Below are 25932 nucleotides of genomic sequence, written 5' to 3'. Positions count from 1 at the left end.
TTTTTTGGACCAGGACATTTCAGGAATGAAGAGAACTGCATTGCGGCTGCTTAAACTGATGTAATCAATGTAGAATGCCCTAAGACACCTGCCTTGATAAGCTCCAGGTCACACTGGCCCCTCTCGTAGGCTACACATGCCAGGTGTGGGTCCCTCTTTTCACAGTACTTGCCCACGACACAGCTGTCATAGAAAGGGTTCTCCCGTAGGAAGCGTTCAGGATTGTTGTTGCTATCAATGTAGATCTTTGCCAGAGCATTGTGTGTAGCAGGCTCCTCGCAGCCCTCGTGAATTCTAGATTCCAGCCACGGTAAAAGCAGTTTAAGCCTGATATACAAAAAAAAAAAAAAAAAAGGAGGTAAGATTCTGTCAAACTCAATAGCAGAGTACTTATTCGGGATGGAAGTGCAGTTGATTAATATACGGTATGTAGCAAAATAAAGTAAAATATAAAAGATTATGAACTGAGCATGCAAAGGTATTCTTGGGATTGGTTAAAGGATAAACATCAAGAGATACAGGTGCACATAGGATGTATCAGAGCATTTGTAGTGGCAGAAGTTAGGGATAGGTTTCCTCTTAGCGTACTAAACTGTGCTGTATCACCTGTTTCTTTTCTCCACTTCGGCAACTAGTTCATCAGTGGAAAACTGGCCATGTACAACCATGATGAGATTCTTAATGACATCCTCTGAACAGTCAACATCCAATAGCCCTCCAACTACAGCAGGTATGCGGCTGGGATTGACCTAGGCATGGAAGACAATCCAAAGTATTACACATATACTGTAGTAGCCATCAGTGCTGTATTTTACAGTAAGAAATGGAACCATAAATTGAGTAATTCACTGAACAATGCATAAAGCTGAAACTTCTCAGAGGCTGTATACTTACAGCTATATTACTTTATTAGGGAATCTTCCATGATCATTTTAATGCTGATGAAAGTGATCTTAGTAATTGAACGTGGGTAAAAATAGTCATCACTGCATCACTTTTCATTATGAGGCATAACCTTAGGCAATACTCAGAATTGTTCACCAAACCAGCAAAAGTATTTACAGCACAATTTTGTGATGCTTAAGGTAATATCAGACATTTCATACACTGTACTGACCAGCCTCCAGAATGAATGCATCTAAGAATAAAAGCAAATGGATAGGACTCACCTTCTGCACATAGATTTCAATGTATTTCTGGAGGTTGTTGCGGTAGAGATACAACACGAGATCATGTACAAAGTCAAAGCGGTCACACACAATTATCAGTGGAAGTTGGTCTGTGAGTTTGGCCTCCTACACATACAATTGGAGCAACCAAAAGAGAATGATCAAACATTTAACTACACAGACAATGCCAAACTAGCCTTTAATAACAGGCCTTAAACATAGGGGGGGAAGAAAGCATAAAATGATATGCTTAAAGGAGAGATGCACCTTTGTCTGCTGGCATGCTATTCTGAGTGACTGGCTTATACAATTACTGAAACTGTTAAACATAAATCTACTATGGAAATATATAATGTACACTGGAATGACAATGCTGAAATGACAGGTTTACTATGCACCTAAATGTGTGGTCAATAGGCGTGAGAAACAGCAATGAGTGATGTTGGGTGCGAGCTGGGTTTCTGCTGACTCTCCAAACCCTGGGAATGTTACAAACAAACTAAGTATGGAAAACAGACAGCTGATATTCCGCACACAAAATAACCCAAAAATTAAATTTGACATTTTTCTTTATTACACTATTATGAAGTTTCTGAGCCAATTTCTCTATGGATTTTTGCACAAAGGAAATGGCAAAAAAGGTGTACAGAACAAAGGCAGATTGAAGTAGATCACAGGTTCTCAAACTCGGTCCCCAGAATCCCAAACAGTGCATGTTTTCCAGTTCTCCTCACCGAATCACAAGTGAAATAATGAGCTCCATCTGTGGCTGTTATAAATGTGTCAATGAGTAATGAGTACACCTGTGCCCTGCAAAACATGAACTGTGTGGGGTCCTGAGGACAGAGTTTGAGAACCACTGAAGTAGATCATAATTATAAAACGCATGCAGCCTGGGGGAGGGATGATTGACAACCCTAGATGCAACAGACCAGCCACCAATGGGGACACAGGTCAGGCAAGGATATCCTGCAGTGTCCAGTAAGAATAGATTCAAGATCATGCTGAAATTCCTATTCAACTTTAACTTTTTCTTAGGAGATTCTCACTTTAGGATTTAGAGTGTATAAATCCTTACAATAATAATTAAAATACAAAAAGGGTCAAATGAGCATCTACATGAAAACAAGGATGGTAGCGCCGGACTGGGATAGTGGAATTCATTAGCTTCAGTAAGCACCACTCTAGGCCTACCCTTCTACCAACAACCAATAAAACAGACCATCTGATTCTTGCTCCAAAGCTGCCATCTTTGCAGTAAACTTACTAGGCTTGTATAGAAGCGACTAATGAGATAAAAAGGGAATATGAAATGTTACAGGATGAGTAAATATCCTGTGACATTATTTTATTGCCAACATACAGTGCGCTGGTTCTGAATGATCATATAAGCCAGAGAGTAACAACAACTTCCGCCTACATCAGTGTCTACTAAATACAGTCCTCAAAGCCCCCTAACAGTCAAGCATGGATATTCTTAAAACCAGGACTGTGAAGGGACTTTGAGGACTGGATTTGGGAAACACTGGCATACACCAACATATAATTTCAATACTACTAAGGCACAGGTTCTCAAACTCGGTCCTCAGGACCCCACACGGTGCATGTTTTACAGGTCTCCTCACAGAATCACAAGTGACATAATTAGCTCCACCTGTGTACCTTTTAAAATATGTCAGTGAGTAATTAATACACCTTTTTGCGCTTGCTGGGTTACCTGCAAAACATGCACTGTGTGGGGTCCTGAAGACAGAGTTTGAGAACCACTGTACTAAGGTATCTGTAACACACAAAGTGGGACAGTTTTATAATTGATTTCTCACATGACTGGAACTGTATCATAAGTTAACATTGTAATAACTGCTTGGCAGACAATAGCAAAGCTCAATGCTCGCTCCTCTGCCCAGCCCACTGCCTGCTGCTAGTTATACCAGGTTAAAATATGACAATACTCAGTTTCTACAAATGGAAGTAGCACTTGCCTTTAAGAAGTTCTTGACACGTTCTGGGTTGTAGCAATTGCTCTCCCGACATATTCGCTCCACTTCTTTAATCTGCCCAGTCTTGCAGGCTGCCTGGATGTATTTGAAATGCACATCAGGGTCTTGGCTGAAATTGACAATAGATCCCAGAAAGTAGAAAAGCCCTAAAAAATATAACAAATTGACAAATATTTCTAAGGATACCTACTGCAATTTTTCCATCATGTTTATTATGTACAAACCTTCATGTGGGAGATAATATTCATTGTTATTAATTACCAGTAATTTATATAGTGCCCACATATTCTGCAGCACTTTACAGAGAACATTTGGCCATTCACATCAGTCACTGTCCCAGTGGAGCTTACAATCTATATTCCCTACCACATGTACATGCACACTCATTCACACTAGGGTTAATTTTGTTGGGATCCAATTAACCTACCAGTATATTTTTGGATTGTGGGAGGAAACCAGAGTACCCGGAGGAAACCCACCCAAGTATGGAATATACAAACTCCACACAGTTAGGGTCATGATGAGAATCGAACCCATGACCTCAGTGCTGCGAAGCAGTAATGCCAACCACTACACCATCCGTACTGCGGGGGCTTGTTTTTTTCAAATACATGTAGTCAGTTTAAGGTGGGTGGACTGAATGCTCATAGAGACAAAACTAGTGTAAAGAAGCTACAGCTGGTGTCATCCAGTACACAAATCCTGTTAGACAATCAAGTCAAACATCTAACTAACATAGGACACATAATGGCACCACCTCAGGAGGCAAATCAACAACTTAAGAAGCTGGAGAAGTTTCAATGGTTGGAGCAAGATACCGGTTGAACCCACTGGTATCGTCTGATGATTTTATCAGCATACTTTAACTCTGCTACAGCCCAAATACCATCCCTATCCATCTAGTAGTGTATATAGAATGAGCAGAGAACATTCTTGAGGAATGGCTGGTATCAGTTGGCTAGGGAAGTATTTTAGGGGGGGAAGAGAAAAGAAATGCTGAAGCAAAAACACACGTAAAGTGTATTGCAGAGCTTCATTTTCACTTTTTGCTTATTCTGTGTCCTGTCGCTGTATATGTAAATTTGTAGTGTACTAAAAACGAGTTTTATGGTAAGAACTTACCTTTGTTAAAACTCTTTCTGCGAGGTACACTGGGCTCCACAAGTCTGGACAATGGGGTGTAGAGTAGGATCTTGATCCGAGGCACCAACAGACTCAAAGCTTTGACTGTTCCCAGAATGCACAGCGCCGCCTCCTATATCACCCCGCCTCCCAGCACAGGAGCTCAGTTTTAGTTAACCAGCCCAATGCAGTAGCAGGAAAAGAGACGACAACGGTTAGTAGCCACATACACCACACTCTTACGACAAGAGAAGTGTCAGCGGCTAATGCCATATCAACCCAAAAAAGCTAAGTGCGTCAGGGTGGACGCCTTGTGGAACCCAGTGTACCTCGCAGAAGGAGTTTTAACAAAGGTAAGTTCTTACCATAAAACTCGTTTTCTGCTGCGGGGTACACTGGGCTCCACAAGTCTGGACAACGGGGATGTCCTAAAGCAGTTCCTTATGGGAGGGGACGCACTGAACCCGGCGTCCAAAGGAAGCATCCTGGGATGCGGCAGTATCGAAGGCATAGAACCTTATGAACGTGTTCCTGGAGGACCACGTAGCCGCCTTGCACAATTGATCAAGGGTCGCACCACGGTGGGCCGCCCAAGAAGGTCCAACAGACAGAGTAGAATGGGCCGTAATGTGAGCAGGAGCTGACATACCAGCCTTCACATAAGCATGTGCAATCACCATTCTAATCCATCTGGCCAGGGTCTGCTTGTGAGCAGGCCAGCCACATTTGTGAAATCCAAACAAAACAAAAAGAGAATCAGGTTTTCGAATAGAAGCAGTTCTCTTCACATAGCTACGGAGAGCCCGTACCACATCCAAAGACCGCTCTTTGGGAGACAAATCAGGAGACACTAAGGCTGGAACCACAATCTCCTGATTAAGGTGGAACGAAGAAACCACCTTAGGTAAATATCAGAGACTAGTCCTAAGAACCGCCCGGTCACGGTGAAAAATCAGATATGGGGAACTACAAGACAAGGCACCCAGATCAGACACCCTTCTAGCAGAGGCAATAGCCAGCAAGAGCACCACCTTAAGGGAAAGCAACTTAAGGTCAGCTGAACCAAGAGGTTCAAATGGAGGCTCCTGCAACGCCTCCAAAACCACCGACAAGTCCCAAGGAGCCACAGGCGGGACATAGGGAGGTTGGATACGCAACACACCCTGAGTGAAAGTATGAATATCAGGTAAAGTCGCAATTTTTCTCTGAAACCACACCGACAAGACAGAAATATGAACCTTGAGGGAGGCCAGCAGCAGGCCTAAATCTAGGCCCTGCTGCAGAAAAGCCAAAAGTTTGGCTGTACTAAACTTAGAAGCGTCATAATTGTTAGATGCGCACCAAACATGAATGCCAGACCCTATAGTAAATCCGAGCAGAAGCCGGTTTCCGGGCCCGCAACATAGTTTTAATGACCTCTTCAGAAAAACCCTTAGCCCTCAAGACGGAAGCTTCAAGAGCCACGCCGTCAAAGATAGCCGGGCTAGGTCCTGGTAGACACAAAGGCCCTGAACAAGGAGGTCTGGGTGTTGTGGAAGTAGAAGTGGACGCTCTGACGATAGGCCTTGCAGGTCTGAGAACCAGTGCCGTCTGGACCACGCCGGAGCTATGAGAAGCAGAATTCCTTTTTCTTGCTTGAACTTCCTGGGCAGGAGTGACACCGGAGGGAACACGTACGGCAGCCAAAACCTCCACGGCACCGCCAGCGCATCGACGAATGCTGCTTGAGGATCCCTAGTCCTTGCTCCGAAGACTGGAACCTTGTGATTGTGTCGAGACGCCATCAGATCCACATCTGGAAGACCCCACCTTTCCACGAGGAGTTGAAACACTTCTGGATGGAGGCCCCACTCGCCGGCATGCACGTCCTGACGACTGAGAAAGTCCGCTTCCCAATTCAGGACTCCCGGAATGAATATTGCCGATATTTCCGGTAGATGGCGTTCTGCCCACCGTAGAATCCGTGAGGCTTCCTTCATTGCCAAACGGCTTCGAGTGCCGCCTTGATGATTTATGTAAGCCACTGTGATGGCGTTGTCCGACTGTACTTGAACAGGACGGTTCTGAATTAAATGCTGGGCCAGGTTCAACGCATGGAAGACCGCCCGAAACTCCAGAATGTTGATCGAGAGGAGAGATTCCTCCTTGGTCCACCGACCCTGTAAGGAGTGCTGCTCCAGCACCGCGCCCCAACCTCTTAGACTGGCATCTGTCGTCAACAGGACCCAGTTGGATATCCAGAAGGGACGGCCCCTGCACAATTGTTGGTCCTGGAGCCACCAGAGCAGCGACAGACGGACCTCCGGAGTCAATGAGATCATTTGAGACCTGATCCGGTGAGGCAGGCCGTCCCACTTGGCTAGAATCAGCTTCTGGAGGGGGCGAGAATGGAATTGAGCATACTCCACCATGTCGAATGCTGACACCATGAGGCCCAGCACCTGCATCGCCGAATGTATCGACACCTGCGGACGAGAAAGGAAGCAATGACTCCTGTCCTGAAGCTTCAGGACTTTCTCCTGAGACAAGAACAACCTCTGGTTGTGAGTGTCCAACAGCGCTCCTAGGTGCACCATACACTGAGCAGGGACCAGGGAGGATTTCGTCCAGTTGATGAGCCACCCGTGGGCTTGTAGAAACCGGACAGTCATATCCAGATGACACAGGAGAAGATCTGGGGAATTTGCCAGGATTAACAAGTCGTCCAGATACGGCAGTATCCTGACCCCTTGACGGCGGAGTACCACCGTCATCACCGCCATAACTTTGGTGAAGACTCGCAGAGCCGTTGTTAAACCAAAAGGTAACGCCCGAAACTGGTAATGGATGTTGCCAATAGCAAACCTCAGGTATTGTTGATGTGACACTGCTATAGGAATATGCAGGTAAGCATCCTGTATGTCCAAGGAGACCATGTAGTCCCCAGGTTCCAAGGCCAGAACTATAGAGCGAAGGGTTTCCATACGGAACTTGGAAATCTTCACAAACCTGTTCAATGCCTTGAGGTTGAGAATGGGCTGGGAGGACCCATTCGGTTTTGGGACTAGAAACAGCGGAGAATAGTACCCCCCGGCCCCTCTGAGCAAGAGGCACCTGTACTACGACTCCTGTATCCAGGAGGGTCTGTACCACCGAGTGTAGAGTTTTTGCCTTTGTCCGGTCCAAAGGGACGTCTGTCTGGCAAAATCGATGAGGGGGTCAGTTTTTGAAGGCAATGGCGTAACCTCGAGTGACGACTTCCCGTACCCAGGCATCTGAAGTGGTCTTAAACCAATCCTGGGCATACCCTAGAAGCCGCCCTCCCACCCTGGGATCCCCCAGGGGGAAGCCCGCCCCGTCATGCGGCAGGCTTATCGGTCTTGGCAGCTCGCTGACGGGCAGCCCAGGCTCTTTTGGGCTTCGGCTTACCAGGTTTGGAAGTGCGGGCCTCCTTATGGTACGCCTGACCTTTTGCTTTACCTGAAGATCGAAAGGACGTAACTTTAGCCTTCGACACAGAAGTAGCGGTATTAGGTAGACAGGCAGTTTTGGCAGTAGCCAAGTCAGCCACTATCTTATTTAAGTCCTCCCCATACAGAATATCTCCCTTGAAAGGGAGTACCTCCAGGGTTTTTCTAGAGTCCAGATCCACAGACCAGGATCTCAGCCCCAATATCCTGCGAGCCAGGACTGATGTAGTAGAGGCCTTGGCTGCCAGGATACCGGCATCAGAAGCCGTCTCTTTAATATATCGAGAAGCTGTGACAATATATGACAAGCATTGTAGCATGGTCAGAGGAGATTTCAGCTTCTAACTCCAAGGCCCATGCTTCAATAGTCTCAGCTGCCCATGAAGCTGCAATAGTAGGCCTTTGTGCAGCACCCGTGAGGGTGTAAATCGCTTTTAGACAGCCCTCCACACGTTTATCCGTAGGCTCTTTCAGAGACGTGACGGTAGTGACAGGTAGAGCTGAGGAAACCACCATCCTAGCCACATGTGAGTCCACTGGAGGTGTTTACCAAATTCTTAGACAGCTCTGGCGCGAGGGGATAGCGAGCCAGTATCTTCTTTTGAGGCACAAACTTCGTACCCGGGTTTTCCCAGGGTTCCTGACGTATATCCACTAGGTGATCAGAGTGAGGTAAAACCTGTTTAACCACCTTCTGACGCTTGAACCTATCTGGTTTCGTAGGAGGCACGGATGGCTCGGGATCATCCGTAAATCTGCAGAATTAACTTAACAGCCTCCAAAAGGTCAGGAACATCCACATGTGAACTACCCTCCCCATCAGCCGTATCTGAGTCAGAACCTGTGGGGTCAGTGTAAGTGCCGTCCTCATCAGACGAGGTGTCAGTGACAGCAGTGGATTGTGAGGAGACGAGCGCTCGCTTAGAGGACCTCTTGGACTTAGGCGAGCGGTGGTTAGACTTTTTAGTAGTCAAGGACTGGTTCAACTTCTTTAATTGAGCAGATAAATCGTCCGCCCACAGCGGGTTAGCTGCAGGGACCACATACGGTTGTACCGGCATTGGGAGTCCCATAGGGGGTGTTAGTTTATGAACTAGCGTATGCAGAAGCCTGGAAAAAGCGGCCCACGGTGGGTCAGTATGTGCCTCCGTTGCCACAGTCCCACTGGGGGGCAAGGAGCCCCCAGAACCAGAGCCCACAGCTGCTATAGTCTCCTCATATGTGCCTGTGGCTTCAGCAACACCAGCAGTGTGTTCCGCCCCAGAACCGTTACCCTCAGAAGCAGACATGATATAACTTGCAGTATGAGGTAACACAGTACAATTATCAGCAGCACAATATCCCAAACCCAAACCCCTGCGCAGTGTAGTCAGCACTAGCAGAGATAAAGGAGAGATATGGTGACCAAATCACAGAGAAAAATACGTAATACAGTATATCTTTGTGAAAATCCTATATTAGATAACACCTGACGCACCAAGCCCCCTCAGGTTATAGAATATAGGGATAGCAAGTTGAGTGAAAGACACAAGATGGACAACACTCAGCTATCAAATGCACACACAGAAGGTCACAGTTTGTACAATGCAGAGGTTATTACAGACAATAATACTGCACTGGACTAGCTTACACAGCTATATAACAATAGATATAACAGTACACAGTAAGAACTGGATGTATATCACAGGGTAATTGTACTAGGAAACCCTGACTAAGTGCACTCTTTCTTAACTAGCACTGTCTAAAAAGGCAGGTAGAACACTTAAGTGTCATGTAAAGGCACAGCGCTGACAACCAGGCGGCTTTACATAGGAGGATTTGCCCAAGCAGTCCCAGTAACAGTGAGCTGAGGGATAATGGCGCCGCAGACACTGACTGGGAGTGAGGAAAAGACAGATATGCAGCTCCAGGGCGGGAACATTTGCGGGAAATGGCGCCCTGGGGCTGGGGGAGGGCTTCAGGTCTAAGCCTTATCCCCCTTGCTGGCAAAACCACCGGGTACTGTGGGCGATATAAGAAGTGGTTTAGAGAGAAAACCCGACCTGCGCCCATGCCCTGGTGATCTAGTGGGATCGCCTGTACTGCCACAGTGTCCACCGCCAGTGCGCGCGGCCCGCCTCCCACTGATCGCGCCGGATCGCGATAAAGACCGGGTCCCGCGAGCGGGACCCACTTACCACCTCCCGAAGCGCGGCCACGTGATCCTGGAGAGCCCCAGCCGTGTGTGTCTAACATGAAGAAAACCGGAGCCTCCGCTGTAGGTACCCGGCAACCAGGGCTCGGGAGTGTACAGCGCCGCTGGGGAGAGCTGGAGCTGCAGCAGTGAATGTCTCCTGACATTTACAACCGCTGCTGCCCTTGAAGTCTTCACTTTTTACCTCATAAAAAGCTTTTCTCAGGGCTGCTTGGAGCAGCCCCTCTGTTATGTGCCTGCTTACTGCAGCACCAACTTACAAACTGAGCTCCTGTGCTGGGAGGCGGGGTGATATAGAGGCGGCGCTGTGCATTCTGGGAACAGTCAAAGCTTTGAGTCTGTTGGTGCCTCGGATCAAGATCCTACTCTACACCCCATTGTCCAGACTTGTGGAGCCCAGTGTACCCCGCAGCAGAAAGAAAGATGTAGGGGGGAAGATCTAGGAAGACACAACAGGTTGGGCTGAAATGCCGGGGGGATTCTTTTGCCCTCCGGGATCCTAACCGGATCCCAGTCACAACTCCATCTGTCTATGCAGGTTCCATGCAATGAAAGAGAATGCACACAATATTGGTAGTCTCTCAAGGACGCTTTCCGCTGGACTGAAAACAAGTTCTAACCAGCATCTCTTAGGCTCCAAAGGCCTATATTTAAAGAGTGTATCCCGTATATGAGTTAAGTAGCCTTTTTTCTCCCTTTTGTTATGGAATTTATGTAGTACCCATTAGGACAGGGAATCCCCAACCTACATTGGAATTCATGCTTAAGGGCCTGTATTTGCTTCAGCATAGACAACAGAGGTATTTTATTTGATTACAGAACCATAAGTACTGGAAGAAAAGCAATGTTTTAAATGTCTTTTTAAAGGAAGTTGTTCAGCCTGTGCATTAGCCATCTAATAGTGCATTTAATATGTAACAACTAACCCAATTGGTGTATTAAGTACACAGCAATGCTGCACAAGTAACACAATACAGTACACCAACATGCTTGTGAGAGGTTGGAGTGTATTCCCAGAAGCCCTTTCAATTCCTCAATGGCAGCTAAAATACCATCATGTAATAAATGGAATATGTGGGGTTACATAAATTAGGTTTAAATGGTTATTACTGTAATACTTTATTAGAAAACAATCTTTGGATGTTGTATATCTTGAGGGGACAAAATACTGGCACTCAATCTATTACATTAAGGCTTGCCATTTCCCTTCACACAATACTCAAGAGAAATATTCTAAGATAACAGAGTCACTCCCTGGACCCTGAGGGAAAATATACAATCATCATTTGTAAAGAGGATGTCGTCCAATTTTGGTGTTAGCGTGTTACATCTCGCCACACACAAACATACATGAATCCCTTCTGGTTTATTAAGGGGCGGAATTCATATCTCAGTATTTAGATATCCCATTGCTTAGGTCAGGAGACTAAGTTTAATGTAATAATTACTGCTTTAAGTCTATTATAAGTTACTTAAGCCCTCACTATGAGTAGTTGTAGACATCCATGAGCCATTTCTAATGTACAACTTTACTCTCAGCTTTTTATGTTGTCTGGTATCTTCTACCTCTGACTAACTGTGACGTTTCACCCCAGATCTATTTTTGACCATGGCCAAGTGGTGTGTGATTGCTTTCTACTGAATGCTTAAAAACCTTTGGACCTGTTTGAAAGGAAGCTAGTTTTTTCTTCCCTTACTGTCCACTGAATAAGACCTCCAACAAAAATGGACATGCAGGGGGATAGTCAATCAGCCATGGTAAGTTACCGAGACTAATTGATCTCCATGGGGCTATTCAATTAGCCTGACAGCCGGCAGCATTGTGGATTTTTTTTTCACTTGCCTGAGGCAGAAGAAAAAAAGAATCCACAATAACTGAGCAGTCACACATGCATCTGAGAACTTATTCCAGATCCTGCGTTTTTTGCGTGAAGAAAAAAACGGGGGCTAATTAAATAGTCCGATAATGAGCACTGAACAAAAATCGCAAAAAATTAGGTCAACCTGACATAACCTAATTAACTGTTAAATAATAGAATAAGGAGATGTCTGCTTGGCTGCTGGAAACCAGTGAGGGTGCTACCTACAGCCATAAACATTGATCTGGTACACAAGGAATTCCATTACACCTTTGTGCAAAGTTACCAACAGCCAATTGCCTCTACTACTCTCCGCTCTCAGATGGATTTGAAAGTCAACCTGGCAAGATTCCCTGCCATGCTTATTTGGGGATCAGTCATAGGCATGATGCCCTGATTACTTTGAAAGCAATTTAAATGGCAATTTCCTCCTTTTCAGTAGTCGTCCTCTAATCTGAACATATTCCCAAATTAATTTTGTAAGAAATTCTTGGAATGACTGGGTAAAAAATTTTCAACCTAATTATACAGTAGAAGCCCTTATTACTTTACATCTATAAAACTGGCTGAGATGTTATAAAATGGTGTCTCATACAAGCTTTTCTCTGATGATACAATCCTTGTGAAACCAAGACCCTTGAACATCAGTATGGTGTGTGAGGACATTTATTTCTCCCACTAAAAGTCTGGCTCAACTGTGATTATTTGGTAACTACTGCTAAATAATTTGACCACACCTGAAAGCTGCTCAGAGACTGGCTTTGGATGTGGAGAGGGCTTCATTGTTTTATAGGAATTCTAGAGTTAGACTGTGTACTAACAGATTCATTTCATACTACTTTCTTCTAGTGAGAGGCAACAGGAATGGGTATCCTTCATTCTATGCAAATGCTACAGAATGCTTGGCAGGAATTATGTTAGAAAATAGGATTTTGGTACTTACCAGGTAAATCCTTTTCTTTGAATCCATAGGGGGCACTGGAGTACTCTTGGGATATGGACGGCTTCCGCAGGAACAGGGCACTGAATATTTAAATTTAGAACTCTCCACCCCTCCATATCCCAGAGTACCTCAGTGTTTTTTACTGAGCCGAACAGGAGCTATAGAGAGATTGACAATGGAGAATTACATATAACATAACGGACAACACTAAAGTTGACACGTAACGTTACTGACAACTAAACAGTTGACACCATAACCGATAGAACTTGAAACTTTGAACCAGTCGGTGAGAATGTGTTACCATAAGATCCACTGAACTTACCACAACCAGGTAAAACTGCTCTGGGTGGGCGTCCAGTGCCCCCTATGGATTCAAAGAAAAGGATTTACCTGGTAAGTACCAAAACCCTATTTTCTTTTTCATCCACTAGGGGTCACTGGAGTACTCTTGGGACGTACCAAAGCTTCCCCCGTGGGCGGGAAAGCTGTTTGGCACCTGTAACACTAGGCGGCCAAAGCTAGATGCTGATGCTGCAAACGTATCAAACTTGTAAAAGCGCACAAACGTGTGCACTGATTACCATGTAGCCGCACGGCAAAGCTGCGTCGTAGACGCCCCACGACCAGCTGCCCATGCAGTTCCCACAGAACATGTGGAATGAGCTGTTACTGATGTAGGCGGCTGTAACCTAGCATGAAGGTAAGCCTGACGTATAGTCAGTTTAATCCATCTTGATAAGGTCTGCTTAGAAGCTGGCTAACCCATCTTGGCAGCATCATAGAGAACAAACAACGTATCCGTCTTACGAACTGTAGACGTTCGGGATACATAAACGCGTAATGCGCGTACCACATCCAAAGTTCCAGAATGTCCTGTTAACACAGGAACTACTATTGGTTGATTGATGTGAAAAGATGACACTACCTTTGGCAAGAAAGCGGGATTCGTAAGAAATCTAAAACCAGATTCAAGTCCCATGGCGCTGTAGGTGGAATGAATGGAGGCTGTACTCTGAGGACACCTTGCAGAAAGGTGTGTATAGACGGCAATAGAGCCAATCTTCTTTGAAAGTAAATTGACAAAGCAGATACCTGCACCTTTAGTGTAGATAAACGCAGTCCTCCATCTAACCCCGTTTGTAGAAATAACAAAAGATGGGATAACTTGAAAGATGTCGGAAACTTCCGAGCTTTACACTAACCTATATAGGCACGCCAAATTCTGTAATAATGAGCTGCAGTAACTGGCTTCCTAGCTCGTAACATGGTTGGTATAACAGATTCTGGAATGCCCTCTCTTCTTAAGAGGGCGGTCTCAACAGCCACCCCGTCAAACGCAGCCGCGCTAAATCGGGGTAAAGGAACGGACCCTGTTGTAACAGGTCCGGACGTAGTGGGAGCGGCCAAGGATCGTCTGCGAGTAGTCCGCGGAGATCCGAGAACCAAGCTCTCCGAGGCTAATGAGGCGCCACTAGTATGACTGTGGCGGACTCTTTTGATCCGTTTTAGCAACAGAGGGAGCAGCGGAAACGGTGGAAACAGATACAAGCGGCTGTACGGCTACGCGATTGTGAGAGCATCCACCGCCACTGCCTGTGGATCTCGCGTTCTGGACACATACTGGGGCGTTTGGTGATTGTGGCGAGATGCCATCAGGTCCACTTGAGGGTAACCCCACCTCTGAACCAACATGTGAAACACTTCGGGATTTAATGCCCATTCTCCTGGATGAAAATCCCGATGCCTGAGATAATCCGCCTCCCAGTTGTCCACTCCCGAAATGAACACTGCCGACAATATCACTTGGTGATGCTCGGCCCAATTGAGGATTCGAGCTACTTCCCGCATTGTCCTGCGGCTTCTCGTTCCTCCTTGTTTGTTGATGTACGCGACCGCCGTTGCGTTGTCTGACTGCACCTGGACAGTCTGAGAGCGAAGCATGTGCACTGCTTATCGTAGCACATTGTAAATTGCCCGGAGTTCCAGGACATTTATAGACCGAAATCTTTCGTGCTCCGCCCAGAGACCCTGGAGCTGACAATTTTGAACTACAGCTCCCCAACCTCTGAGACTCGCGTCCGTCGTTAGAATTATCCAATTCCAGGCGCCGAACCGTTTTCCTGCGGTTAGATTGTGTACTTTGAGCCACCAGAGTAGAGATACCCTGGCCCGTGACGACAACCTCACCCTGTGGTGAATCTGCAGATGCGAGCCCGACCACTGTGCAAGCACATCCAGTTGAAAAGGACGTGTGTGAAATCTTCCGAACTGAAGCGCTTCGAAAGCCGCCACCATTGTGCCTAAGAGGCGAATGCACAAATGTAGAAACAAAACAAAAAACTGCAAAACAAGCGCCTGAATATCAAGTTATATAAGATAAACTAATAATATAACACATCTGAAGATAACAATTCCTGAGATGCTGCGCTTGCCGGAATACTATGTGTAGTATTGAGATAGCAACAGAAGGAAAATGGCAAACGGCTGCGCTGGATGTCAGGAATATAAATATACTGTACAGAGAGCTAACGTAAAAAGTAGCAATATTTATTATAAATGAAACATTATATACTGGTAAATGATTAAGAACAATCACTGATAGTGAACTATGGGTAACTTGTAGTAGCTCAGGATCAGTATAATAAACGTAACCTTGAAGGAAAAAGTTCTGTATTCCACTTGATAGGATAAGTAATTAATGGAGAACAGGGTGTACTGGTATTATCCCAATGGGATGTAAGTTCCTCAGTTAGAATGAATCTCAATACCTCTCCGGTGGGCTGGTCAAAGCCGAGCGTCCTCGGCGTGTGTCCCCTGCAGTGCCCACATACGCTGTGCAGCGGAGGGGAGAAGACCGTCTTTTTCACAACCTGGCTGTGGCGGCGTGTATGTTAAAGCCGCTGATGACGGAAGCTGTGAACGGAGGGTGCAGTAGGGATCGATGTGCACCTTGTAGTTACACCTGAGCTGAGTGTGAGTGGGGGCGGGTCCTGACGCGTTTCGTCACGCTCCACGTGACTTTTTCAAAGGTAGATACCTCGGTAAGCACGTTGTCCGCAGTCTGCTCAGAAAGAAAAGATATTGCTGTGCCTTCCCACCTGTCTAGCATAACTAATCCCACTTTGCACTTGCACATAAAATACATGCACAAATGTACCGAGACCGTGCGTGGCTTGAGCACTAATTGTACCAGATGACGAATAATCTGTACTTTCTGTTCTGGTAGGTAAATTCTTTGATCTACCGTATCGAGAATCATACCTAGGAATTTAAGTCGTTGAGACGGAATTAGATGTGATTTCTTGAAGTTGACAATCCAACCGTGCTGAACTAGTACATTGTACGTTAGCAACGCATGTTGGAGGAGCATCTGTTGAGACGGAGCTTTGATGAGCAGATCGTCCAAGTACGGAACTATTATCACTCCCAGGGATCTGAGATGAGCTATCATCACAGACATTACTTTGGTGAATACCCGAGGCGCTGATGAGAGGCCAAACGGTAGAGCCTGAAACTGGTAATGGTTCTGCCGTATTGCAAAACGGAAGAACCTCTGATGAGGTGGCCAAATCGGAATGTGTAAGTACGCATCCTTGAGATCTAGCGCAATCATGAATTCCAGTGGCCCTAAACCTGCAATTACTGTCCGCAGAGATTCCATCTTGAATCTGTAGTAAGTGGCGTACTGATTGAGACCCTTTAAGTTCAATATTGGCCTGACGGAGCCATCCGGCTTTGGTACCACAAACAGACTGGAATAATAACCCTGACCTTGTTGTTGTACAGGGACCGGAATCAAAACTGCTGAATCCAGCAGGGACTGAATGGCAATTTGCAGAACCGCCCTCTTGTCGTCCGACACAGGCAGTCCTGTCTTGAAAAACCCCAGTGGCGGGAGACAGTCGAACTCTATTTTGTAACCTTTTAACACTAAATTGCGGATCTACCCATCTGTGGACGTCTGGAACCACGCCAAATGGAACGTCTGAAGGCGTGCTCCCACAATTGGAGATCAGAGATGGGCTGGGAGCCCGTCATGCCACTGGCTTGTCGGTGACCTTAGCGTCCTGACGACTGGGGTTGGTTTGTTGGAAACCACGTCCTCGACCTCGTCTACCAGGCGTGGCTGTTCGTCTACCACAGCCTCGAAAGGGCTGAGGACGAAAGGATTTGAACGCCGGGCCAGAGTATTTCCGTCTCGGTACCGTTGGAGGCAATGGTAAGAAAACAGACTTTCCTCCCGTGGCCTCAGAAATCCATTTGTCCAATTCAGGACCAAACAACTTCTCGCCACCGTAAGGTAACGCCTCTATACCTCTTTTAACCTCTGCCTCCACTTGCCAAGAACGCAGCCAGAGTGCTCGTCGTACTGTAACTAGCGACGATGAAATGCGAGAAGTGAGCTGACAGACGTCTGTAGAAGCTGTACATAGATACTCAGCAGCTTCACAGATTTGATCAGCAAGAAGTATAAGGTGATCGTCATGTAGGGCAGACTTGAGTTCTGTTATCCATACAATTAGGGCCTTAGTGACCCAAATGCCAACCAACCCAGGTCTAAGCAACACTCCTGCTGCTATATACATGGACTTTAGCATAGCTTCTATTTTACGGTCTGAAGGGTCTTTAAGCGTAGTAGCCGTTGGTACTGGTATGGTTAATTTCTTTGTAAGTTTTGACACAGACGAATCCACCATTGGCGGATTCTCCCATGTACATGTCACAGACTCTGGAAACGGGTAACTAGACTTAAATCTGCGAGGTATAGAAAACAGTTTATCTGGATTCTTTCCTGTTTCTACTAACATCTTATTAAGAGATTACGAAACAGGAAAACACATTGGAGATCTCTTTCGTTTAGTAAAGACGACCTCATCATTTGTCAGAGGCTCCTCAGTTTCTGTAAACTTCAGAGACTGACGCACCGCTCTGATGAGATTATCAATACCTGGGCTGTCAAGATCTTCGCTATCTGACTGCTGTTCTACTTCGCCCTCCTCACCCTCATCTTGCGCAGTGAGGGCTGGCATAGAATCATCAGAATGCAACATAGCAGAAACTGGTAAATCATAAGACAAATGAAATTTATCCTTTCGACCCAAAATGGACTTGGACATTTGGCAAGACTGAGATCTCTCCGGTAGTTCTGGCGGTCTCACACAAGACTCAGATCTTGCCACTTCCCGCTCTTGTCGAGCGGCGGCCAATTCTGATTGCAATCCAGCCATGACCTGTGTTAGCATAGCCCATGGAGGTTCGGGCAATGAAACCGGTGCAGAAATTGTATTCGTAACCGAATCCACAAAACATACTTTACATGTGGTAGATCCATCCGGCAACACACTCTTACAGACATTGCAGGGAAACTGCTTTTTTGTTTTTGCTGGTGCCTTACTCATTATGCAGACAGACAATACAATATACAAAGACAGACACCTGCACGACTCAGTAAAATTGTACTAAGGAGTGTATAATATATTTATATATATATATATATATATATATATGGCTGCAGTGCAGTGCACGTGGCCAGTACTATATGAAACCTGATACGAAATTCACACTAACACCCCTGCGCCATCCGGTGGAGTAGAGATGTAGGGCAGGAACGTTCTGGAATCACAAACAAGAAAACACAGGAAGCATGGTTAAAATGGCCCCCATGCCATGCTTACAGTTAGAATCACAGTGCAGGTTATAACATACGTCTGTATAACCTGTAACCACTTGTAGCAAAACTAACCCTGTTAACATAGGCATAACAGCCTATGTAATCACTTGTTACAAACCCATGCAGCCTATGTTACTATATTGCTCACTTTCTCCCCCCTTGCAGCAGCGCTGCCTGTGAGGAGACTTCTCCCCCCTCCTTACCAATGCGCCGGGAAGCGGATCCTTTCCGGAGATGGAGTGCAGGGAGCCGGGGAGCGTTCTCAGCAGCGAGAGCGGGCGTGCTGCACAAGTGCGGCCAGCGGGTGTGAGCGGCGGAAGAGCAGCTCAGTGGATGTGGCGGGCGCTGAGCCCCGTACAGCGGACGGAGCGGCTGGGGCGGGCGGATGTAAGTAGCGGCGGGTGCGGGCGGCGGTGACTAACACGGACCCCACACAGCGGGGCGGCAGCGTGCGCTGACCGCCCCGTCCCCCCAGCATACCTGGTCTCCTGTAGGGAGGGCTGCGACGGTGCTTCTTCCTGTAAGCTACGTCCAGCTCTTGCTGCAGGTCAGTGAGTGAGCTGCGTGTGGCTGTGAGGGTGCTCTATGTGAGGACCGACACGCCATGCGCTGCCTCTCCGCAGCGGCACTATCCCGGACCCACGTTTTGTTATAAACTGGGAAGGGATGTGCGGAGTATAAAAAATGAAGTCAAAAATAAAAATAAAAATGAAAAATAAATTCAAAGTAATTGTGTGGAGCTCTACACAACCCTGTTAGTACAGTGAGCACAGAAAAAACACTGAGGTACTCTGGGATATGGAGGGGTGGAGAGTTCTAAATTTAAATGTTCAGTGCCCTGTTCCTGCGGAAGCCGTCCATATCCCAAGAGTACTCCAGTGACCCCTAGTGGATGAAAAAGAAATAAGTATAATTATCTTTTGCAAAGGATTGGAGAACATAAAGGTACAGTCAGGTCCATAAATATTGGGACATCGACACAATTCTCATATTTTGGGCTCTATACACCACCACAATAGATTTGAAATGAAACAAACAAGATGTGCTTTAACTGCAGACTTTCCACTTTAATTTGAGGGTATTTACATCCAAATCAAGTGAAAGGTGTAGGAATTACAACGGTTTCTATATGTGCCTCCCACTTTCTAAAGGGACCAAAAGTAATGGGACAAACTAAACAATCTTAAATAAAACTTTCACTTTTTAATACTTTGTTGCAAATCATTTGCAGTCAATTACAGCCTGGAGTCTGGAAAGCATAGACATCACCAGACGCTGGGTTACATCCATGGTGATGCTCTGCCAGGCCTCTACTGCAAATATCTTCAGTTTCTGCTTGACCTTGGGGCATTTTCCCTTCAGTTTTGTCTTCATCAAGTGAAATGCATGCTCAATCGGATTCAGGTCAGGTGATTCACTTAGCCATTACATAACATTCCACTTATTTGCCTTAAAAAACTCTTTGGTTGCTTTCGCAGTATGCTTCAGGTCATTGTCCATCTGCACTGTGAAGCGCCGTCTAAGGAGTTCTGAAGCATTTGACTGAATATGAGCAGATAATATTTCCCGAAACACTTCAGAATTCATCCTGCTACTTTTGTCAGCAGTCACATTATCAATAAACACAAGGGAACCAGTTCCATTGGCAGCCATACATGCCCAAGCCATGACACTACCACCACCATGCTTCACTGATGAGGTGGTATGTTTTGGATCATGAGCAGTTGCTTTCCTTCTCCATACTCTTCTCTTCCCATCACTCTGGTGCAAGTGGATCTTTGTCTCATCTGTCCATAGGATGTTGTTCCAGAACTGTAAAGGCTTTTTTAGATGTTGTTTGGCAAACTCTAATCTGGACTTCCTGTTTTTCTGGCTCACCAATGGTTTACATCTTGTGGTGAACCCTCTATATTCACTCATGTGAAGTCTTCTCTTGATTGTTGACTTTGACACATATACACCTACCTCCTGGAGAGTGTTCTTGATCTGGGCAACTGTTGTGAAGGGGTTTTCCTTCACCAGGGAAATAATTCTTCTGTCATCCACCACAGTTGTTTTCCGTGGTCTTCCGGGTCTTTTGGTGTTGCTGAGCTCTCCGGTGCGTTCTTTCTTTTTAAGAATGTTCCAAACAGTTGATTTGGCCACACCTAATGTTTTTGCTATCTCTCTGATGGCTTTGTTTTGATTTTTCAGCCTAATGATTGCTTGCTTCACTGATAGTGGCACCTCTGTGGATCTCACATTGAGAGTTGACAGCAACAGATTCCAAATGCAAATGTCACACCTGGATTCTACTCCAGACCTTTTACCAGCTTAATTTATGATGAAATAACGAGGGAATAGCCCACTCCTGTTCATGAAATAGCTTTTGAGTCGATTGTCCCATTACTTTTGGTCCCTTAAAAGGTGGGAGGCACATATAGAAACAGTTGTAATTCCTACACCGTTCACCTGATCTGGATGTAAATAACCACAAATTAAAGTGGAAAGTCTGCAGTTAAAGCACATCTTGTTTGTTTCATTTAAAATCCATTGTGGTGGTGTATAGATCCCAAAATATGAGAATTGGGTCGATGTCCCAATATTTATGGACCTGACTGTATATGCCAATTACGTTATACTACTCCTGTGGGACCCTTCTACAGCTCTACAGTGGGGTTTAGAGATCATCATCAAGGCAGGGTACTACTAAAAGCTCAGTAGACTGTGGTCAACTCACATACGCAAACAGTGGCTTATATACTGCATCAACAGCAATTTACTATTCAAAAGTTAAATAAATTAGAAACTGGCTCAGTTTTTTTAAACTGAAGATCATGACCCGCAAATCAATTTTATTCATAGTAATTTATATAGTGCACACATATTCCACAGAGGAAAAAAAAAGGTATGTCATCAACTCCTCCATGTAGTGTATGCATACATGCAATGATAAAACAGCTTCTGCTCCACAAAGTCCACCAACCCAATGAAATGACACAGATCACTCTTATGCCCCACACACACGGTGAGATTCGGGCTACGCCCGATTCTCACTATGCGACAGGGGCTAGGTCGGCACATAGTCAGTATCGCAAGCACACTCAGTATGTGCTTGTGATACTGACTATGGGGGTCATTCAGAGTTGTTCGCTCATTGCCGATTTTCGCTATATTGCGATTAGTCGCTTACTGCGCATGCGCAAGGTTCGCAGAGCGCATGCGCTTAGTTATTTTACACAAAAGTTAGGTATTTTACTCACGGCATAACAAGGATTTTTCATCGTTCTGGTGATCGTACTGTGATTGACAGGAAGTGGGTGTTTCTGGGCGGAAACTGCCCGTTTTCTGGGAGTGTGCGAAAAAACGCTGGCGTTTCTGGGAAAAACGCGGGAGTGTCTGAAGAAACGGGGGAGTGTCTGGGCGAACGCTGGGTGTGTTTGTGACGTCAAACCAGGAATGAAACTGACTGAACTGATCGCAATGGCTGAGTAAATCTCGAGCTACTCAAACTGCTAAGAAATTTCTATTCGCAATTCTGCTAATATTTCGTTCGCAATTCTGCTAAGCTAAGATACACTCCCAGAGGGCAGCGGCTTAGCGTGTGCAATGCTGCTAAAAGCAGCTAGCGAGCGAACAACTCGGAATGAGGGCCAATGTGTAAATTTGGCTAAGTGTCAATTTTGACGACCTCTTCTACAGAGATAGCCAAAATTGACTTGCCTGACAGTCTTATCTATTCTTGTGAAGCCGACAGCGCGGGACCGCACATCGGCATCTGCACTAACTTTTCTTACGATTTTGACTATATAGTCAAAATCGAAAGAAAAAATCTCACCGTGTGTACACACCATCAGCTTTGTTTGGGGAAAGAAAATGCAAAGAAATTAATTCTGTTTCTTGCCATCGTGTTTATGTTTATGCAGTAGAATGCCAATTATCGTTCACAGTGGTGAACTCGGTTTGCAATCCATAGGTATTGCGTAGTTCCAGTTACGACTCTGGTTTATTCACCCTGCAGGCTTTCTGTTGTTGGTGTGAAAAGGTCCTTGGATTTTGGGGTGAAAGGGGCAGTGTTGTGCGGTCAGGTGAGTCAGAGCCTCCCGTCATACTCCGAGTTTTGACTATAAAAATAATATAAAAACAAAGAGAAGATACCGTATATACTCGAGTATAAGTCGACCCGAATATAAGCCGAGGCACCTAATTCTACCACAAAAACCTGGGAAAACTTATTGACTCGAGTATAAGCCTAGGGTGGGAAATGCAGCTCTAGCCGTACACAGCCCTCAGTGCCAGATATGCCCTCATAGTGCCAGATATGCCCCCACAGTGCTGCCAGATATGCCCCCACAGTGCTGCCAGATATGCCCCCACAGTGCTGCCAGTTATGCCCCCACAGTGCTGCCAGATATGCCCCCACAGTGCTGCCAGTTATGCCCCCACAGTGCTGCCAGTTATGCCCCCACAGTGCTGCCAGTTATGCCCCCACAGTGCTGCCAGATATGCCCCCACAGTGCTGCCAGATATGCCCCCACAGTGCTGCCAGATATGCCCCCACAGTGCTGCCAGATATGCCCCCACAGTGCTGCCAGTTATGCCCCCACAGTGCTGCCAGATATGCCCCCACAGTGCTGCCAGTTATGCCCCCACAGTGCTGCCAGTTATGCCCCCACAGTGCTGCCAGATATGCCCCCACAGTGCTGCCAGATATGCCCCCACAGTGCTGCCAGATATGCCCCCACAGTGCTGCCAGTTATGCCCCCACAGTGCTGCCAGTTATGCCCCCACAGTGCTGCCAGTTATGCCCCCACAGTGCTGCCAGATATGCCCCCACAGTGCTGCCAGATATGCCCCCACAGTGCTGCCAGATATGCCCCCACAGTGCTGCCAGATATGCCCCCACAGTGCTGCCAGATATGCCCCCACAGTGCTGCCAGATATGCCCCCACAGTGCTGCCAGATACGTTCCCTCCCCAAGTGCCAGGTATGCCCCACAGTGTTGTTACTTACCCCTCCGTCGATCCCGCGCTGTCTTCTGGAGGGACACGAAGAACACAGCGTGCGCGGCTCTCCTGTGTCCCTCCTGCATCTTCGGCGGCCGCGGCGGGTCTATTATAGGAAGTGCCGGTTCGTGATCAGAGGTCACGAACGGGTATTTCCTGTAATAGAACCGCCGCTGCTGCCGCCGGAGATGCAGGAGGGACACAGGAGCGCCGCGCGCTGTGCGCTCCATGTCCCTCCTTCACACTGCTCTGCCTCTGCCTGCACTGACTCGAGTATAAGCCGAGGTGGCTTTTTCAGCACAAAAAAAAGTGCTGAAAAAGTCGGCTTATACTCGAGTATATACGGTACTATAGATATCTTCTCTGTATTGTTCTAGTCATATACGCAACAAATCTCTCTAAATTTCTATTACCATAATGTTCTCAAGTATTGTTGCAAGTACTATTTAGTGTGCAGTGGATACCAGGGGGTAAAAAGCACCTCCCTTTATGTTTTCTGTGAACCTTCCCTTTTTATGAACCTGATAAGTGCTGGCAAACTGTGTACAAAATAGATATGTTGTACATACCTTCGTAACTCTTGAAGGACTCAAAGAGCTCAACCAAAGACTGAGTGCCCAACTGTTCATGGTATTTAGATGCCACCTGGACACAGAGTTGCAGGTTCTGCCGGATGTTAGCTGATAGCATAGCCCGCAAACACTCCACTGAATCATCCACCGACAATGAGCCAAAAAAATTCACCAGCCACTAAATTTAGAGGAGAGAATTTTGCTGTAAGAGCACAAAACAGCATATTCAGAGGACAGGTCATGACTACGTATTGTTGTGCGTGGTTAATATGCAGCACAAGGAAGAAGAATTCTATTTTAGTAGAAGACTGATCTACACAAAATAAGGCTTCACCTCTGGGTTTAGAAGATGTGTGTGTACCACAGCACGTTTAATGTCATACAAGTCTGTATAATGCTCCAGAGCTCTTTGCAGCAGTCCAGCTTTCTCACACAGCTGGGCAATGTGGGCCCGGTCATAGTGAGTGAACATTTGGTTCCCAAGGATTGCATCTGCGACCTAAGAGGATTGGAAATATGAAATTAGGGCACAATGAAGCGCACACTATGCACAAGAAAGAAAAGTCACGGTTGGAGTGGGGAGTCAAAGGAGTTTTAAATTGTGATGACACATTAATTGTCCTCCATTTATTTATCAAATCTAAAATTTGTCTTTTTTGGGGAATTCGAGACATTAAAAGAAGAATGCAAGGTACTAAGGAGCAGAAGTACCTGTGGGGCATGGATCAGATTCATCTCCAGGAGGCGAGTCTGCAGATGGCCCTCAGCAGGCTGATTATTCTTCAGTGCATCAAGCAGGAATGACGTGCACTGCTGAATCAGGCTGTTCTCCATAAAGACATCCACAATCTAGGATCAGAGAACCACAGACTCACACTTACATTTGCCTTCCATTACATATCCATATTGTGTTACATAGGTTACGTTTCCCTACGTTAAAGGTTAGTTCATAGTACAATGAACAGGAGGAATATATGAACCAACTATTTCTACATCTCAGTAAACACTAACATCTCTACAATAACCAAGTTTGGTTGCTTGGTACATTACACCTTCACAATAAAAACATATCTTGTTCTCAAAAAGCATCTTTCTCCTATGCTGCTTTATTTCTCCAGCCCTATGTAGCTTCAATTATCTAGCCAACATGCTTCCATGCCTTCAAAAGCCTCCTAAATCATCTTTTCTTTGTGAAGCACTTAAATAGGGGATGTCTTTGTAATTACATTCTCATTCTGCAGTAGGAGAACAGCGATAATGGTTTATGCTTAAGCAGAACTGAGGAAAAGCAAAGGAGCAGATGGTAGCACTGCCACCTAGAGGACAAAACACAGAACATGACATGTGGCTCTACATGAAATTATTAGTCCAAACATCTTTGGACACTGAAGTCATTGTGTATTGTCCAGTGCATATCAATGCAACTTGTTATATACTGTACATCCGTTCTACTTCACCCTTCATTTTGTAAAGTGCTGCATATCTAAGGGACAATAAAATTAACATATACAAATTATAAGGTATATTGAAAAGTCCATGGACAAGTCAAATACACCAGAATCTTTCCAGCTCTTAGAAAGGACTCAGGTTATGTGCCCATGTCAGGTATTATTTAAGTAGTACCTAACATATTCTAACTTTAATACAGCCATATAGAAACACCCTTGATTTAGTTTCATACTGGGATAATAGGTCCACTTTCAATTATTAAATAGAACAGGATTCTAATATTAATTTTTCTGGACACCCGTTGGGGGACAGCAGAGAAGTGTTCTACAATAGAAATTCCCACACTGTATTACACGCATCCCAGCTACTGGTAAGCTTTACTCACTAATTAGGCAGCACAATTAGCACTAATAGTCAAAGAATTATATTTATACAGGTAAACATGACTAATAAAAAGAAAGAAAAACATGATTTTAAACACACACATTTCAAATAACACACATTAGAAGTATATCTGCA

The 25932-nt window shown here is 45.7% G+C and overlaps 1 protein-coding gene across 1 annotated transcript in view; it reads right to left on the bottom strand.

Moving 5' to 3' along the window:
* CLTCL1 (clathrin heavy chain like 1) overlaps positions 1-25932 on the bottom strand; it is a 166144-nt gene that overhangs the window by 12342 nt on the left and 127870 nt on the right. Inside the window, exons 11-17 of the mRNA XM_063964797.1 lie at positions 24676-24813; positions 24299-24463; positions 23962-24142; positions 3152-3315; positions 1170-1295; positions 607-749; positions 93-327 (exon numbers count right to left, since the gene is read on the bottom strand). Coding sequence (XP_063820867.1) covers positions 93-327; positions 607-749; positions 1170-1295; positions 3152-3315; positions 23962-24142; positions 24299-24463; positions 24676-24813 — 1152 coding nt within the window. The remainder of the gene's footprint in view (positions 1-92; positions 328-606; positions 750-1169; positions 1296-3151; positions 3316-23961; positions 24143-24298; positions 24464-24675; positions 24814-25932) is intronic.

Source organism: Pseudophryne corroboree, chromosome 1 (assembly GCF_028390025.1).
Source record: "Pseudophryne corroboree isolate aPseCor3 chromosome 1, aPseCor3.hap2, whole genome shotgun sequence".
Lineage (NCBI taxonomy): Eukaryota > Metazoa > Chordata > Amphibia > Anura > Myobatrachidae > Pseudophryne > Pseudophryne corroboree.
Note: the sequence above shows the minus strand (reverse complement) of the source record. Positions and strands in the feature narration are given on the sequence as shown.